The sequence below is a fragment of the Dermacentor albipictus genome, unplaced genomic scaffold (assembly GCF_038994185.2).
Source record: "Dermacentor albipictus isolate Rhodes 1998 colony unplaced genomic scaffold, USDA_Dalb.pri_finalv2 scaffold_15, whole genome shotgun sequence".
Taxonomy (NCBI): domain Eukaryota; kingdom Metazoa; phylum Arthropoda; class Arachnida; order Ixodida; family Ixodidae; genus Dermacentor; species Dermacentor albipictus.
In genome coordinates this window covers 7,020,128-7,038,530 of record NW_027225569.1, presented here as the reverse complement: position 1 = coordinate 7,038,530, position 18,403 = coordinate 7,020,128, and the positions used below count along the sequence as shown (strand labels likewise).

The following is an 18,403-nucleotide window of genomic DNA, read 5'->3' as shown; positions in this document are numbered from 1 at the left end:
GTCGCATTGTTGAAATTGCAATCATGTGAAATGGGCCCTCTAAAAATCACATTGCGACGCGTGCGACTTGACCGATTTTCGCCGTTCCAGTCGCAGCATGTGAAACAACCTTGACTAGAGCACTGCAAGGGCCGTCTTTTCAGACCCCGCCCGAGTCCGACAGTGCTATGCGGCAGCCCGTCCGAGCACTGCTCGGTAGTTTAAACCTGAACCATACCACGCCCGCGCCTGATATCCTTGGGCCCGGCTCAAGCCGACCCGGCCCGGCCCGGTTCGGCCTGTTAGTCCTTACCATAAGCGAAGCATGGTCCAATTCTCGGTAATTGTGAAGGTACTATCCGCCGTCTAGGACACATTATAGAGATAGTTTAGACTATGTCCACGCGGCTGAACCAACTTTGTAGAGTCTGTGGGGATCTATCGACACTGAATCGCATATTATGCGACTGCGAGGAGGACGAGCCTCCTTCTAAACTGATGGCCTCTGCCTCACCTGTAGTGCGGGAGGCGAGGCTGCGCAGTTCTAGCATGGACACCCATGTCCAAGCAACAGAACAAGCTGAAAAGGTCCCCACCAAACACTGACTGACGGCCATCTGGCCTGCCTGAAGAAACCATGCCTGATCACCCCATATAACGCTCATGAACTAAAGTTTTCCTACTTGTAGTAGGTAGTTTTCAAAAGTCACTACTAGCATACCCGGCCGATTATGGCCCTGACGGGGACCCAGGCCGGACCCGAGACTGCAGCTGTTTGGGCCGAGCCCGGCCCGGGCATGCAATTGACGGCCAGGACCCGTGCAGCACTCTGATTCCCCCACTACGGCGGGCGCAACATCAAATTGTGCATTTAAGCCAGGGTAGATGTTTCGCTTGTTAATATATCTTGAGAAATGGAGTTAAGGGCAAGAAAACACAAGAGAAACGACAAAGCTCGGAGCACACGCGAGCGCTAATGTCGACAACGTTCACCCTGTTGCTCACATGGACGAAATAATGTACCTTCAGCACATGACGCCAGATATGACGGCAACCGTCTTACCACAAAACAATAACAACAACAACATAAGGGAACATTTGAAAGGAATCCTGAAGCAATCGTTCGGACGCTTTGTCATGTTTGCTTTGTGGTTTACGTTTTTTTTTTTTGGCAGACGGTTTGCGTGATCTGCTCCGTCTTGCGCAGCAGGTACTGTAGTTCCACTCGGTGAAGGCCGTAATAAATACCACTGTTTATAGTAGCACATATCCCAGCATGCCTTTTCTTCTCCTCTTTCTTTGCACTTAACTCTATTTAGGGATTACGGCCCATAAAACTGCATAATTTGTATTTTTAGCATTAATTGATTGAAAATCCAAACATTCATTGCACAACTCAGCTTCGAAGTGCTCAGGCTGCGAAACCAAAACTTTGAAATAGTTTGGTGGTGCCCATGCTCTGAATATTCTGGTAGCTAATGTCTGTTATCTTTATTGGCTAAAGTGGAGTAATGAAAAGCACTTGCTTTAGCCAGAACATTATCGAACTCTCCAGAATTTGATTGTAAGTGAAGTTGATATTGGCGGGAAGCTCGCCCTACCCATAGTGTTCTCTCGTGAAGACAACTCCATGCGCTCTCTCTCTGTTCGTCATTGCAGGTCTATATTCGTGCCCTCAATTTTCATCTCGATTGGTCACGTGTCGTACTCCGACGCAAGTTTTCCGTACTGTCAAATACTGCCACCAACCATTCGTTTTTATCCAGGTATCCACAGGAGTAAACAGGAAAAGCAATACGGACACTCAATGGTAAGGCCACTTGCCGCATGCGAAGCATGCTGTGGACGGTTTCTAAAAAAATAGCCCACTGCATCAGTGAGTTGATAAAATTGCATTCTTGAACTTTGTTAAGGATTACGCACAAGAATGAAAGAAGTCAATGAGGACAATAGATTTCAGACTATTTTTTTGTAAAACAATACATTGCAACATATGAAGGCTAGTAGCATTCATGCCAACTCTCCCGAATACCTTGTACACTTTTACACATTTCAGATTTTTTTTATATGTTACCAAAGTTGCATCAAATATTAAGCGAAATACTGTCCACGAAATCGTTTCACTTGTCGCTCTCCGAATTTACTGTTGGAGATTTTCCATGGTGAATGCTGAGTAATTAGTAAACAAAATGGACGCACCATGAAAACATTCAAAAGAGAACTTGGCATAGGACAAGCCAAGAAGTATGCACTGAAAGATAAGCAAGGTAATATCTTCAGGAATTTCGAAGATATAGTAAAATGAGCGCAATAATTCTATGCTGACCTATACATACCCAGAGCGGCCACGATTCCTCCATTCGAAGTAGTAATGAACAGGATACGCATGCTCCTTCAGTAGTTAGCGATGAAGTTAGAAGGGCCTTGAAAGACATGAAGAGAGGTAAAGCAGCAAGAGAAGATGCACTAACAGTCTATTTAATCGAAGATAGAGCAGATATCAGGCTTGTAAAGCGTGCGGCCCCTTACACGGAATGTCTAACGACTTTAACGGTTCCAGAGAACTGGAAGAATGCCTATATTATACCAATGCACAAAAAGGTAGGCGTTAGAGAATTGAGAAATCATAGGATCATTAGCTTACTTCTAGTATTGCGTAAAATGGTTACAAATATAATTTCGAATAGAATAAGGGCAACATATCAGTGAGCCAAGAGAACAGGCTGGCTTCAGGAAGGGGAACACCACAATGGATCACAACCATGACATTCATCAGGTAATCGAGAAATCTGCAGAGTATAATCAACCTCCCTATGGCTTTCAGAGAATATGAAAAGGCATTTGATTCATTAGAGATACCAGTAGTCATAGAGGCATTAGGTAATCATGGAGTACACGAGACACAGGTTAATATGTTGGAAAATATCTAAGATTCCACATCTACCCTATTCCACAAGGAATGTAGAACCACACCTATGAAAAAAAGGGGTCAGATAAGGAGACACAATCTCTGCAGTGCTAGTCACGCATGCTTGGAAGAAGTGTTCAAGCTATTAAACTGGGAAGGCTTAGGAGTGAGAATCAACGGCGAATATTTCAGCAACCTTCGATCTACAGATGAGATTGTCCTGTTCAGCAACACTGGCGACGAGTTATAATAAAGGACTGAGGACGTTACCAGAGAGATTGTAAGAGTAGGGTTGAATATTAATATACAAATGACACAGATAATTCTCAACAGCCTGGCAAGGGAACAAGAGTTCAGGATCGCCATTCAGCCTCTAGAGTCTACAAAGAAGTACGTCTATCTAGGTTAGTTACTAATAGGGGACCATGATCATGAGAAGGAAATCAAAAGGAGAATCAAAATGTTTGCAGTGCATAGCAGATTCTGACTGGAAGCTTAGCTGCATTACTGAGAGGAAAGGTGTACAATCAAAGCATTCTGTTACCAGTAAAATAAAGGGCAGACACTTGGAAGTTGACAAATAAGCCTGACAAGAAATTAAGGACCGCGGAAAGAAGCAATGGAACGAAGAATGTTAAGCGTAACTTTAAGATACAGGAAGAGAGGGTTGTGGATCAGAGAGCAAACAGAAGAGAGTCGAGGGAGAGCCGATATCTTAATTGAAATTAAGCGGGAAAACGTGGAGCTGGCAGGCCACGCAATGCGTAGGTTAGATAACCTGTGGGTAATTACAGTTACAGAACGGGTGCCGAGAGAAGGGAAACGCAGTCGAGGATGACGGAAAACTGGGCTTGGTGATGAAATTAGAAATTTGTTAGCGCTAGTGGGAATTGGTTGGCACCGGACAGGGGTAATTGGAGATCACACGGAGAAGCCTTCGTCATGCAGTGGACATGAAGTAGGATGATGATGATGACATGATTAATATAAAAAACTTCGCTCATTTTGTACTTTAAAAAATTACCGTTCACACGGCAATAAAATATATTTGTCGGTGAGTTAGGAAGGTACATCCAGTTGGAACCAATTTCGAGTTGCGAGCTGTCAAACTTGCAGTAAAAGGCGGCGATTGTGAGGTGAATCTGGAAAGTGAACGTCTTTCATCGCACGCTTGGTGAATATATATCTAGAAACTGGTGTCATCCTGCGAGTATGTTCCAAAGGAAAGTGCCTTGCGAGTTTACCGACAGAGCAATGCGCAATTTGTTGTAAAGGAATTAGTTAAAGCATAGGCTTTAGACACTTCGTAAAACATGGGGTGAATTTGTTTCAAATAGGTTAATATATATTTCTATATTTTTGCAAGCATTATCCGCTTCTTCGTGTAATCCTCTGAGGCAGTAAAATTGCGGTATCTGTCAAAGAATTGCAAGAATTGTGTGTAACTTTAGAAAGCGATATGTAGGCCTTAACCACATATCAGAAGAATGAGATGTTCTGTCCGCTGACGATCAGGATTACTGCGTACGGAACTATTTCCAAGTTTGAAAGATGTGTCCGCCCTGTAAGGGACGCACACAAATAACTGTAATTTTGCTGCAGTTCTCACTGCAGAAAAATGCGTGGTAATAAACCTGGCTAATGGACATTTTATGTTAAGGAATCGCCACTCTTCGCCATAATTGTATTTCTTAAGCACTTTTCTATAATCGGTCATTAATGGATCATCGACTGTTTCTACATCTCAGATGAAATATTTCTTAAGAACGATATATTAGAGTTTCGTCGACGTTCTCGAATAATTATGAACAATTACTGTAAAAAAAAGTGTGAAAATAGACAATTTGGTTAAGAGCTACGCTCATCATCAAATATTTAGCTTCGTAGGACCCTATAGTATAGGTAAAAGAAAACTTTATCATGATGCAGTCAAAGAATGACGAAGATTGCCGTAACAATGACGAAAACAATGGTCATCGTAAAATTTTGCGTTATGGAGTCTTCACCACGACAACTGAAGTCTGAAGAGGAAAATACCTGGAGGTTTTACCGGTCACACCTTCACGCTGGTACAAAATATCTACTCAAAGGGGCAAATTTTAACACTGCTTGAGGTAATTTACATAGTGCGCTTTTTTACTTATGGTCACTTCTGGGAAGAGATTGCCTATGTTACCGGGAGAAGAAAAAGAAAGGTACACCAGGCTGCATTACCAGAAAAAATACCTACACAAGTAAAACAAGAAGAACGCCTAATCGCATGTTCGTCACTGATAAACCGTCACAGAAAACCGGCAGCGTTTATCTGAGGATCACTGTCGAAAGTAATGTAGTTAGAATTGAACAATGACAAAATGATACTGCCAATGGCGAAACGAGCAACGTATAACACGTACATCCTGGTTCCTCTCTCGCGCACTTCTCTGGGGACACGCTGCGCCATCCAGGGACGCCGTGACTACGTGCGTAAGTGGCGCATCTATGAATACATATTCAGAAAAGATTGCCGGTACATATACAATGCGGGTCTCACACCAGCCAGCATAAGATAAATCATAAAATATAACTTTTTTTTTTTCAATGAAGAACGCCTCCCACACAGCGCCGTATACCGAACAACCCAATATAGTCCAGCGGCTGGTTTATAACATCGTTACCTCGGTATCCAGCCCCACACTCAAGCGAAAAGACCCGACGACCCGACAACCCAATTTGCCGTGAAAGAGGGTGCATGCGGAATTTAAAATAAGCAAACGCACCGGAAACTGTGTTCTATTTCCCGAAGAGCTAATGGCAATAACAAAACTAAGTCCAGCTGACAGCTTTAAATTACATTTTTTCCCTTTTCTATTCTGCGTGCTAAAATTTTCAGCGCATATTGTGGGTAAGAAATTAGCTGGGGCTTAGCTAAGGTTAAGCCTGGATATCTCGGAGGGAAAAGGGTCGGTGATGCTTATGGTTTAGGTTATGTTTATGCTTTATGATTTAGCCTATGGTTATGCTTACGGTTTAGCTTATGGTTATGCTTTATGATTTAGCCTATGGATATGCTTACGGTTTAGTTAATGGTTGTGCTTTATGATATAGCCTATGGTTATGCTTACGGTTTGACTTATGGATATGCTTTGGTTAGCTTATGATTATCCTATGGGTGTGCCTTGTGTAGTTATGCAAATTGCTTATCAGTGATTTATACCATAAGTTATGCAGGATTATTAAACTTCTTTATTCATCATTGTTTGACAAATTGTCTTGCGATTTCTGTACAGCCGTCAACACAGCTCTCTCTATCGGTAGTATCACTCTCCCCTCCTTCCGTGTTGAATGCGCCCACCTATTCTCTGGCAAGCGGTTATATAGTCGGCCTCCGCAATAAAGACGCGCTTGCGGCGAACGTCAAACGATGACGCATAGTGCGCTGCAATGGCCTCCTGCGCCGACTCCCAACACGCCTACGGAGCCAATTCGGACTCCGAACACGCTTACGGAGCCAATTCCGACATAAGCAGGCACGTGCGAAGCGCGGTGTTGACTGGCGTAGTGAAACTTTTCGCTTGAAAATTTGGTCCTGAACAGCAGGTCTCTCTAGGCGACGGCGCTGAGCCTCTGCTCGGGCAGCTCGTATAGCAGCAGCGGCAGACGAAGCATTTCCAGCGGTTGCTTCGCTCATCGTTCAGAAAGAACGCGTGAACCCGGGAACGCGTTACTCGCGCGGAGCACAATCCGTTAGCGCCAGCGGCGCCGCAGGCGTAGTAGCGCGTGTGCAGTGCGCCTGAAGCCCGCGCCAACGCTTTGTTTCCGGGCCCGCCATTGGCCTAGTCACCTCCGGCACTCCGTTTTCCTCCTCACCCTTTCGCCATAGCCTCCTCCGCTTTCCGCCTCATTGTTCGGCTGCACCTCCTCTACGCGTTGCCTCTAGCCGTGCCTCTAGCGCTTCTTCGCTCTAAAGCCCGGAATACATGGAGTGTTTTTGAGGCGATTTTCGCCTCACGGCGCCGATTTGACGCCCGGCGTCGAGAAAAACGTCCGCCGCCGCCGATCAGGACCGGCTAGATTTTGACGCGGCGCGCACACGTCTGACGCTACCGGAAGTGCCTGTCGGAGTCACTTCCGTCTGTTTTCGGCGGGAGCGGCCAGCCGTCTCACCGTTCCTTGCCGTCCTTGAACACTTCGCGTGCGTGCGCTGAAACTCCGCGCAATCCGCACACCCGTTTCAGTCGCACAAGGTCGCCAGACGATACATTTCCGGCCAACTCTCTCCGCTGAACATCCACAAAAATGTCGATACAATACTAAACATACCTGGTAATGTGTATAGACATATTAGTGGGGTATTTATTGCATATTTCATTAATTATAACACAAGCAAACAACATATAAGCATTGTTCGTTCATTTAGTGGTAGCCAAAACATTTTTGCCTTGTCTGGCCACACTGCGGCGGTGTTCGCCGCTCGTATGCCTCATGTAGCCTGGCCGGCGTCCCGCCAGCACGTTTTTTTTTTTTTTGTTTTGGCGCGCGATAATCGCAGGAGAAAAAATTGGAGGACGCTTAAGCTTCGCCTTCAAGAGTGGGACGCGACAGCGTTCCCGTCGACCCGCCAAGGGGTATAAGACAATGCGCTACGGCACAGCAATCACTTACGATGCGCCCCGCATCGGACTTAGCGCCCACCTATCACGCGGTGAGCGTCAAGCAACGCAGCGTTCGGCGCGGCGACGAAACGTGCGCCTGAGCGAACGAAACGAACCAAAGAACTCGGTGTCTCGGAGGGGAAACGATCTACGCCAGCCAAACGTGACCTACTGGACGAGCCCAACGCCTGTGCTTCGCTAACGACAATCTCGATTCAGGAACAGCGATGCGGCCTTGACCAGTCACATCAACGTCAATCCACAGCTGGAACGACCAGAAAAGAAGAGCCCCTCAGTCTATACTGTCATCATTTAGCGAAGTTTTCACCACCCCATCAAAGGCCAAGCAGACTCCTCTAACCAAGCACAGAATAATCAGTGACCCGACCGTCCGACTTGTTGGCCAACACGTCGTGATCGGCACGGGCAGAGAGATAGATAGTAATCTAAACCGGAAGCACGGCGAAGCGTCGTCAGGGGAGAGGGAGTCCCGCGACGCGCCTGGCAGCGGTCCCAATGCGCGCGCGGCGCTCCTCCTGTCGGGGCAGCGCCGTACATTGAGAGGAGGGGGTCTTCTGTGTTTGCCGCAAGATGGCTCTGCGTGTGCGGAAAGCGCAGAAGAAATGCAGCGGAAACGCACTTCGCAACTCGTGTAATTGTGACTTCTGTACGTTACATGTTCATAATTACCGATATACACCGCAGTATAACTTTCCACGGCTCGTTTCGAAGGCAACACCGCATTCACTAGAGGCGCGTTTGCACCGCTTGGAAGCATCGAACTCGTGGCTGAGTGGTAGCGTCTCCGTCTCACACTCCGGAGACCTGGGTTCGATTCCCACCGGGCCAATCTTGGAAGTTGCTTTTTATTTATGAAGCGCCTGCCGTGATTTATCGCTCACGGTCAACGCCGCCGACGCCGACACCCGACGCCGACGACACCGGCTTTTCTGCGACACGAGCTCCTTAACGCTATCGCGTTAAAACGCCCCATGTAGCCCGCTTTTATCAGACACCGCTGCGCGCCGCGATCGTTATCATCTTTTCCTGTGCTCATTCGCTTGGGTAAACGTGTCGCCGACGCTCGCGGCAGGAACGGACACCTTAGAGCTGAACTCTAAAAGGCTTGCTCGTGCCGTAGCACTTAACGCGATCTCTAACTTCCTTTGCAAGACCCTAATAGATTCAGCTCTCATGGCTTCGGGTGGTTTTTAATGTTTTCATTTACTTACGCGAAAGAGCTATAGATAGGACCAGTAGGAGATAGACAAACGGTACAAGCGCTACTAAAATAGCAAGTCTGAATGTTTGTGTGTTAATGTGTTGTCAATTATCCCGGCGTGGCGCCGCGTTTGCATGGGGGCGAATTGCAAAAACTCCCGTGTCTCGCGCAACGGGAGTACATTAAAAATTCCCTGGGGGTCGAAATTCATCCTGAGTCCCCCACTACGGCGAGCCTCATAATCAAATAGTAGTTTTGGCACGTCAAACTCCAGAATTCATTCATTACTTGTTGGAATAATTTTTGTGCAGCCGGACAACGTGTGCATGCGTCCACGACACTCACAAACCGTCAAAAAAGAATCAGAAGCAAAGAAAAAATAAAGACCAAACGATAAATATTTCGTACAACACGCGCAGAATCTGATAATGAACCATGATAATCTCGCTGATTATGAATATCATCAACAGCAAACACTTGGAGGCACCAAAACAAAACAGATGGGAATGTTCAGCTTAGCGGTAACTATGCGTGAATCACGCTTCCCTGTTTGCAAGTGCCACTAAAACCACGCTAACGCACCTGTCAGTTTCATAGCGTTCTATCCTCATGGAACGTTAATACTGTGTGCATGCAAATTTGGAGAGTGTCATACATTTCATCCTTACCACCTGTTTTATTTAATGCTGCGATTATGTTTTAGACCTTTCCAGCTGTAGGCTTTTAATACGTCAGCATTTCACAACTTGCGGGCTATTTTGCCTCGATATTTACGCCACCTTCCATGCCCACTGAGTAGTCAGTGTAATAGATATGCATGGCGGAGCAGAAGTTATGAAAAAAAATGCAAGGAGTCTGTGGTAAGAATTGCAGTGACGCTACTTGTGGGCCATGGGTTGCAGGGAGGTCAAATAACAGGAACAAAATATTCAACGTATGTATACGATTAAAAAGAAAGCGACTAGAATAGAAAATTGACAGTCACCTAAATGTCCTTACGTGATTTGTATGCCAGCTTAATTCATCTTAATTTACTTTTATAAACCTTAATCCTCTTTAATTCAACTTATTCGCTTTACGTCGCCTTGACTCACCTTACTCTGACTTCACAGCTTCACGTTAATCCACCTTGTTCTAACTTCTACCAACTTATTCTACCGTCTTCCACTTTAATTCAGTTGCATTTAATTTCACCTTAATTCAGTTTACTCCACGTAAGATATCCTTACCCTTACTTGATTTAACTTTAATTCACTTTACTTGACGGTAATACACCTAATTCACTATAAGTACCCATAATTGCTACCTATTATCGTCTTTACACCATTGACTATCTCCTGTGTTACTCATCATCATCAGCGTTTTTACGTCCACTGCAGGGCAAAGGCCTCTCCCATACTTCTCCAACAACCCCGGTCATGTACTAATTGTGGCCATGCCGTTCCTGCAAACTTCTTAATCTCATCCGCCCACCTAACTTTCTGCCGCCCCTGCTACGCTTCCCTTCCCTTGGGATCCAGTCCGTAACCCTTAATGACCATCGGTTATCTTCCCTCCTCATTACATGTCGTGGCCATGCCCATTTCTTTTTCTTGATTTCAACTAAGATATCATTAACTCGCGTTTGTTCCCTCACCGAATCTGCTCTTTTCTTATCCCTTAACGTTACACCTATCATTCTTCTTGCCATAGCTCGTTGCGTCGTCCTCAATTTGAGTAGAACCCTTTTCGTAAGCCTCCAGGTTTCTGCCCCGTAGGTGAGTACTGGTAAGACACAGCTATTATATACGTTTCTCTCGAAGGACAATGGCAACCTGCTGTTCATGATCTCAGAATTCCTGCCAAACGCACCCCAGCCCATTCTTATTCTTCTGATTATTGCCGTCTCATGATCCGGATCCGCCGTCACTACCTGGCCAAAGTAGATGTATTCCCTTACGACTTCCAGTGCCTCGCTGCCTATTGTAAATTGGTATTCTCTTCCGAGACTGTTAAACATTACTTTAGTTTTCTGCAGAATAATTTTTAGACCCACTCTTCTGCTTTGCCTCTCCAGGTCAGTGAGCATGCATTGCAATTGGTCCCCTGAGTTACTAAGCACGGCAATATCATCAGCGAATCGCAAGTTACTAAGGAATTCTCCATTAACTTTTATCCTCAATTCTTCCCAATCCAGGTCTCTGAATACCTCGTGTAAACACGCTGTGAATAGCATTGGAGAGATCGTATCTCCCTGCCTGACGCCTTTCTTTATTGGGATTTTGTTGCTTGCCTTATGGAGGACTACGGTGGCTGTGGAGCTGCTATAGATATCTTTCAGTATTTTTACATACGGCTAGTCTACACCCCGATTCCGTAATGCCTCCATGACTGCTGAGGTTTCGACAGAATCAAACGCTTTCTCGCAATCAATGAAAGCTATATATAAGGGTTGGTTATATTCCGCACATTTCTCTATCACCTGATTGATAGTGTGAATATGATCTATTGTTGAGTAGCCTTTCCGGAATCCTGCCTGGTCTTTTGCTTGACAGAAGTCTAAGGTGTACCTGATTCTATTTGAAATTACCTTAGTAAATAGTTTGTAGGCAATGGACAGTAAGCTGATTGGTCTATAATTTTTCAAGTCTTTGGCGTCCCCTCTCTTATGGATTAGGATTAGGTTGGCGTTCTTCCAAGATTCCAGTACGCTCGAGGTCATGAGGCATTGCGTATACAAGGTGGCCAGTTTCTCTAGAACAATCTGTCCACCATCCTTCAACAAATCTGCTGTTACCTGATCCTCCCCAGCTGCCTTCCCCCTTTGCATACCTCCCAAGGCTTTCTTTACTTCTTCCGGTGTTACCTTTGGGATATCGAATTCCTCTAGACTGTTTTCTCTTCCATTATCGTCGTGGGTGCTCCTGGTACTGTATAAATCTCTATAGATCCTCAGCCACTTGAACTATCTCTATAGAACTCCTCAGCCACTTGAACTATCTCATCCATATTAGCAATGATATTGCCGGCTTTGTCGCTTAACGCATACATCTAATTCTTGCCAATTCCTACTTTCTTCTTCACTGTTTTTAGGCTTCCTCCGTTCCTGAGAGCATGTTCAATTCTATCCATATTATAGTTCCTGATGTCCGCTGTCTTACGCTTGTTGATTAACTTCGAGAGTTCTGCCAGTTCTATTCTAGCTGTGGAGTTAGAGGCTTTCATACATTGGCGTTTCTTGATCAGATCTTTCGTCTCCTGCGATAGTTTGCTGGTATCCTGCCTAACGGAGTTACCACCGACTTCCATTGCACACTCCCTAATGATGCCCCCAAGATTGTCGTTCATTGCTTCAACACTAAGGTCCTCTTCCTGAGTTAAAGCCGAATACCTGTTCTGTAGCTTGCTCTGGAATTCCTCTATTTTCCCTCTTACCGCTAACTCATTAATCGGTTTCTTATGTACCAGTTTCTTCCGTTCCCTCCTCAGGTATAGGCTAATTCGAGTTCTTACCATCCTGTGGTCACTGCAGCGCACCTTGCCGAGCACGTCCACATGTTGTATGATGCCAGGGTTAGCGCTGAGTATGAAGTCTATTTCATTTCTAGTCTCGCCGTTCGGGCTCCTCCACGTGCACTTTCGGTTATCCCGCTTGCGGAAGAAGGTATTCATTATCCTCATGTTATTCTGTTCCGCAAAGTCTACTAATAACTCTCCCCTGCTATTCTTAGTGCCTATGCCATATTCCCCCACTGCCTTATCTCCAGCCTGCTTCTTGCCTATCTTGACATTAAAGTCGGCCATTAGTATAGTGTATTTAGTTTTCACTACCCATCGCCGATTCCACGTCTTCATAGAAACTTTAGACTTCCTTGTCATCATGAGTGGATGTAGGGGCGTAGACTTGTACAATCTTCATTTTGTACCTCTTATTAAGTTTCACAACAAGACCTGCCACCCTCTCGTTAATGCTATAGAATTCCTGTATGTTACCAGCTATATTCTTAATAATCAGGAATCCGACTCCTAGTTCTCTTCTCTCCGCTAAGCTGCGGTAGCGGAGGACGCGCCCGCTTTTTCGCACTGTATATGCTTCTTTTGGCCTCTTAACTTCATTAAGCCCAATTATATCCCATTTACTGCCCTCTAATTCCTCCAATAGCACTGCTATACTCGCCTGACTAGATAAAGTTTTGGCGTTAAACGTTGCCAGGTTCATATTCCAATGGCGGCCTGCCCGGAGCCAGTGATTCTTAGCACCCTCTGCTGCGTAGCAGAGGCTATGCTACCCGGTGGCCTAGCCTAGGCAGAGCTAGACTAGGCCACCTTTGTTACTACTGAGACCACACAAGACGCTGAAGACATCACCGCGTCCCGATTGGCTGCGCCGTCGCCTGCCCAACGACGCACGCACTGCACGTTGGCTCAGCGCTGCGACGCGTGCCATGCCGCGCGCACTAGGCCCACCTTGAGTCAACCACAACCGGGGAGCCACCCTGGCGCCGCGGAAGCGTGCTCGCCTTGCACCCCGGCGGCCCTTGTGCGATTGCCACCCAGGCTGAAATTTACAGTATGTATTAACAGCGGTGCTGTTTTACCTGGTGGGCAGGCTGGCGAACGTGCGCAGCAAAACCTCGCCGAGCGATGACGTCATCGCACGCGCCGGTTCCGCTTCACCATAGCTGTGGCCCGCCTCGCCATACGGAGGCCGCGCAAGCGCAGATGCGGATATAAGCCGTGACGCCACTACGGGGGTACAAAAGCAGGACCACTCCGCTGCCGCGCCGACAGAACACCCGGGTATCGGACGAAGAGAGAGATGGGGTGACAGAAGAACAGCGTCACTCACGAAAAAGAGGAAGCGCTGCGCGTAAGCCGCCGCACCGCTACTCCAGGACGGATGCGACGAATTCATACCAATCCCTAACATCGTGCCGGCGAAGCGGCCGCGATACGTCGGCGAGTTGCGGGAGATCCGGAGTTACGAGCTCGTGTTACCTAGCAAAAGCGTGCGTGCAACCACACGCGTCGACGAAACATTCCGGGCCTGTAAGTCATGAAGAACTTTCGGCGGCAAGTTCGGAAAACCATGGGAGGTGCCGAAGGACGGTTTGCCCACGAGTTCCTAAGCAGTGAGCTTGACCACAGTTTCCGAGTTTCTGATAGGCTGTTGTTTGACTTGAACCTGTCTACGCTGACGTCTGAGCGTAGACACCACGCAGAATACTTGACTGATTCTCGAAGCATAACCACTCAGAAAACTTGGCCCAGTCTCCAAGCATAATCACGCACAAAGTTAGCGGAACCAAGAATAACCCAGGCGGGGCCACCAGCTTCGCTGTTTGCCCAGTCTTCGCGACACTAGTGCGAAGCTCCCCGAAATTTTTAAAAGGCATTAATATACTTTGATTGCAGGAACCTCCAAGAGAATTGTTACGTCAATGAAAAGTGGTTTTGACATGTTCTTGCTCTCTGCGCCATCGGCCATTTTGGTACCATCCCGTGATCACGCCGGGTTTTCTGCCTCATGGGACCTATAACGATTTCGTATTAAATTACGACCACCCACGCCAACTCACCATTGAACCTCGTGCAAGTTCACGCAACCACACACTGACAGCCAACCTTGTCCAACAGCTACTTCTCAGCAACCCTTTAAGAGCTCAGCTTTGCTCCGGTTACACATTTCTCATTAGCCAAGGTATATCTAGTAACACTGCGTAAAATGCAATGATCAATACAGTAACAACAGATGACGTTACATGCCGGAGATTCTTGAGCCCCCTCAACTTAATGTGTTATTAGCTACTGCGAGGAACATGAGAGGAGGCTGGAGAGAAAGTCTGCGTCTCCCAATTGGTTGAGCGCCGTCCCGTCTATTTCTCTCTTCTTTTCCGCTTCAGGGAGCACTCGCCACCATGACAGTTGGCCGTCGAGTTGCTACGGCAAGCCATTCGCAAAGGGTTTTACATGTTTTGGCTAAGTTTCATGGCCACCCGCCTTATCGAAGAACTATGTTCTTGTTTTATGTTAGCAATTACGTTTAAGGGTACTGAAGATGCAAAACTGTACGAACAGAACTTTTTGTTTGATCACGGGTTATGGAGCTCAGGCATGGGTAAGCTTATGCACGGGTGTTATTGTGAGTTATCGTTCAGATTTATTTTCCATGATTGCGCTATCGTCAACAAGTGCATGAAGCTATGGAGTGCGTAGGATGTGTCCTGTCATATATCGTGCTAGAAACATAACAGGCGTTACTGTTGTAGAACTGGGATTGCATTGCTTAGGTAGTCACTGCTTTTACTAGGGTACAGACCATTCTATTGAGGGCACTGGTATTTTGTGATCACAGCGCCGTTCATCGTCTGGCGCCATGCTGTATGTTGTATCGTGGTGGAGGTTGCACGGCGAACGTGCTGTTGGCGATGAATGGCCAGTTTTCGCGCCTTCCCGAGAGGTGTCGACAAGTTGTTTGGATAAGAAAACTTAGCGTGTCGCCGCTAAGCTTGTAGCTTCAATATAACCGCAAGATTGAACAGCGACGGGCCTAGAGACGGTCCCGCAGCTCTGCGAACGATCTAAATAGGAGGCGAGTAAAGTGTGAACATTGTCGATACGTGACATGTACACGTAACGTGTAATTATTGTATGTATAGTCTTGAACTCTGTTAAAGTATCACTCAGGACGACAACAATCAGAGGCGTTTCCATGTGTTATGCGGTGAGCCGCACGAACGTACATCCCAACCCAGGTAACTGCTAAGCTCCGAGGAAGCACGCTTTGCTAGCTTTCGGGGTCCTAAAATTTTCGCGGTGCGATTTTCTTAACAGCGTTTGTCTGGCACGCGGGCAACAAGCTTTACAAAATAAAGAATGTAAAATCACTCGATCGAAAGGGCTGTTAGCACGGATAAAATGAGCTTATGATAGTGGTTGCAAATACGCCACGATCAACCAGATGCACGCGACTTGCTGAAACATGATGCGCCTCGAATGGTGCCTGTGCGTGCAAGGTCACCTCGCCTACTCGAGGGAGCTGAAGAATGAACTACTCTTTGCAACAGCAACATTATTATCTGCAGTAGAACAGCGCACGATGAGCGGCATCGACAGCTTGCCGGTGAGATTCGGAAGCACGGGAGAGCCCAAGTCAGCTTGGGCCGGCCGGCGCATGGTAGGCATATGGCTTTGGTTACAGAATGGGAAAGAACACACCTTCTTTCCTGAGTCAGCATGTAGTGCTTTCATAATACGCCCTCGGTCAACTTCCGCCGACGCGTTGGTTGCCTAGCATGATAATCTTAGAATACGTTTGGACAGAATTAGTTTAATGTGCGTGCACGAAGAAATAGTTAACTTCATCCATTCACAATAGTTGACCGAATCGGAACACGCACCTTTCTTTCACATCCCAGCTTATCATGGGTGCCGATTTCCGAGTTTGTCATCGCGCGCTCACTGGGAATAACACCTTCCGAACATACTTTCTGTTTACGCTGGCAACACAATGCGGACGCTTCTCTGCTATTCCAGCAACGGTGTCTACCATGTCGCCTGAAGCTGCACTTCATGCTTGCTTCCAAAAGGTATTTTCGCAGCCGAATACAGCATAGTGGTAGCCCGTCAACCTTGAGTCATCTGACATCACAGAAATTCCAGACAGAAGACGTTAGAATCGCACTACTTCGCAATTAATCCGCTACCATTGCAAGCTGCCGCTGGGCGAAGGCGGAATGCGCGCATACCAGTGCGATAAGTAAAGCGGCGCGGCGCGCTGGTTCGAGGCTACGTTCCTCCTCGCCGATAAAACGGAGAACACGCTCACGCGTTTTGCACTCGCGTTTCAGCGCAAAAGGCTAACATTTCTAAGGTGCTGAATGACGGAACCCATTTCTATTTGCATCTTTCGTCCTTGCAAATGCTTTGTATAGAAATGAAGTGCAGGTTGCACTGTGACGTTTGCACTTGAAAGCCAGCTGAACCAGTTTGTCATAAAGGCGTCGTATCGCTTTCATTGCATGCAGAGACGACGGCGTCATGAAGAAACGACTGAAATAGTTGAGATGCTTGACGTCGACCGCGCACATTTCACATGACACTCGCGCTATTAAGCCGAATGTGTGAAGCGCCGTACGTTCGGTCATCGGGGTGCTAACATGATTAAATTATGAAGCTGTACAAGGTCGACATGGGGCAGCCTATTTGGTACACGAAGGTATACACGTACGCACATTCGAGCAGCGCAGACCAATCAAGTTATTGAATCACTAGGTGGTATACATAGTCCTGCACCGCACGTAAACGCATCGCCTTTTCGTGTACCGGCAAAACCATGACTTTAGCGCAGTCCTTTCCCGCAGGGCAATTGTCCTTGGTTGACTAAATCAAGAACTTGATAATAGCCCGTGAAGCGGCTTGATCTGTGCATTCCGCGACTTTTTGCCTGCACGTACACTGGCCATGGACGACGTAATACTGAAATACAATTCTGGCAGGTGTATGAACATCGTGTTCACTACGTAAATAATATTGGCGAAATAAAGACCTCTTGAGTTTTGCGCTATTACTCTACGCTAGAAAAAACTTGTTCGCGAAACTAGCGTCAGAAGGCTTCTAAGTGGAAACAGGCAGGCAAACCGAAGCGGCAAAACAAGCACAGTTACTCCGCCGAAAAGTAGCAAATCATCCACTTCCGCCAGCTTCATAATTTTCCTTCATAGCTCCTACGATAGCGCGCAATAAACAAGCCTAAAATACGGTAAACATCTATCCGCAAACACCCAACAATAATCTTCAATGTCTTATCTCGCGCAACTCTACGGCGAAGCCGCGCGCCCCTGAGCACACGAGCAAACTGCGAGATCGAGCGATCGGGGCAAAAGAGAGCGGCGAGCAGACCTGCAGGGGGAGAGCGGCTACATTTAATTTTATTCAAGGGGATTAAAAAGTCCTGCAGGATTCATGTCACAGCTGTTTGCAGTCGCCGTTATAGGCGGTGGCGTATCGAAGCAATGTCAGTAAATTGCTTTCACGTTCCAGAGCTTCTGAAATGTACGAACTGTGTTATAAATATTGTTACAGGCAGAAAAGACGCTTGAAACTGTATTTACGCGATATGTATAACAGGCAGACGACAGGCATACGAGATGGAGCCCGTGGGCAAGACTATTGGCGATCGTCGTCTTCGTCAGTCCTCTCAGCATCGTTCGCTCCTGCAATGTCTCGTAGCATGACTCCCGGTGGTGAAGGTGCTGTCCCGGGGTTGATAGGCTGGAGTGATATCGGTTCGGTTGGGCGACGTGAACGATATCAGAGGAGGATCGTGGTGTGGAGGTATCGAGATGTTGCAACTCGTAGGTCACGTCTGTCACTTGACGCAAGACACGGTATGGGCCTGAGTAGGGTGAAATCAGCTTCTCAAGAAGGCAAACTGGCCTTGCTGGTTTACAAAGAAGCACGATGTCACCAGGGTCAAAGTGGGCAGCGCGGTGGCGAGCGTCATATATACGTGGTTTCTTTTCTTGGAAGTGGTCAGAAGCAGGCGTGCAATCTCACGTGCTTCAGTCGCTCTAGATATGGCATCTCTGGAATATTATGACTTTGTATTGAGAGCCACTGGGAGGGTCTGTCAAACGGTACAATAGGGTATCGTCCATCCACAAGAACAAAAAGGAGAGC

At 46.9% G+C, this 18,403-nt stretch overlaps 1 protein-coding gene across 1 annotated transcript in view; it reads left to right on the top strand.

Annotated features, from left to right (window-relative positions):
* LOC135918536 (uncharacterized) overlaps nt 1–18,403 on the top strand; it is a 114,641-nt gene that overhangs the window by 63,325 nt on the left and 32,913 nt on the right. The window contains exon 7 of the mRNA XM_065452151.2: nt 1,639–1,789. Within this exon, the coding sequence (XP_065308223.1) occupies nt 1,639–1,789 (151 nt within the window). The remainder of the gene's footprint in view (nt 1–1,638; nt 1,790–18,403) is intronic.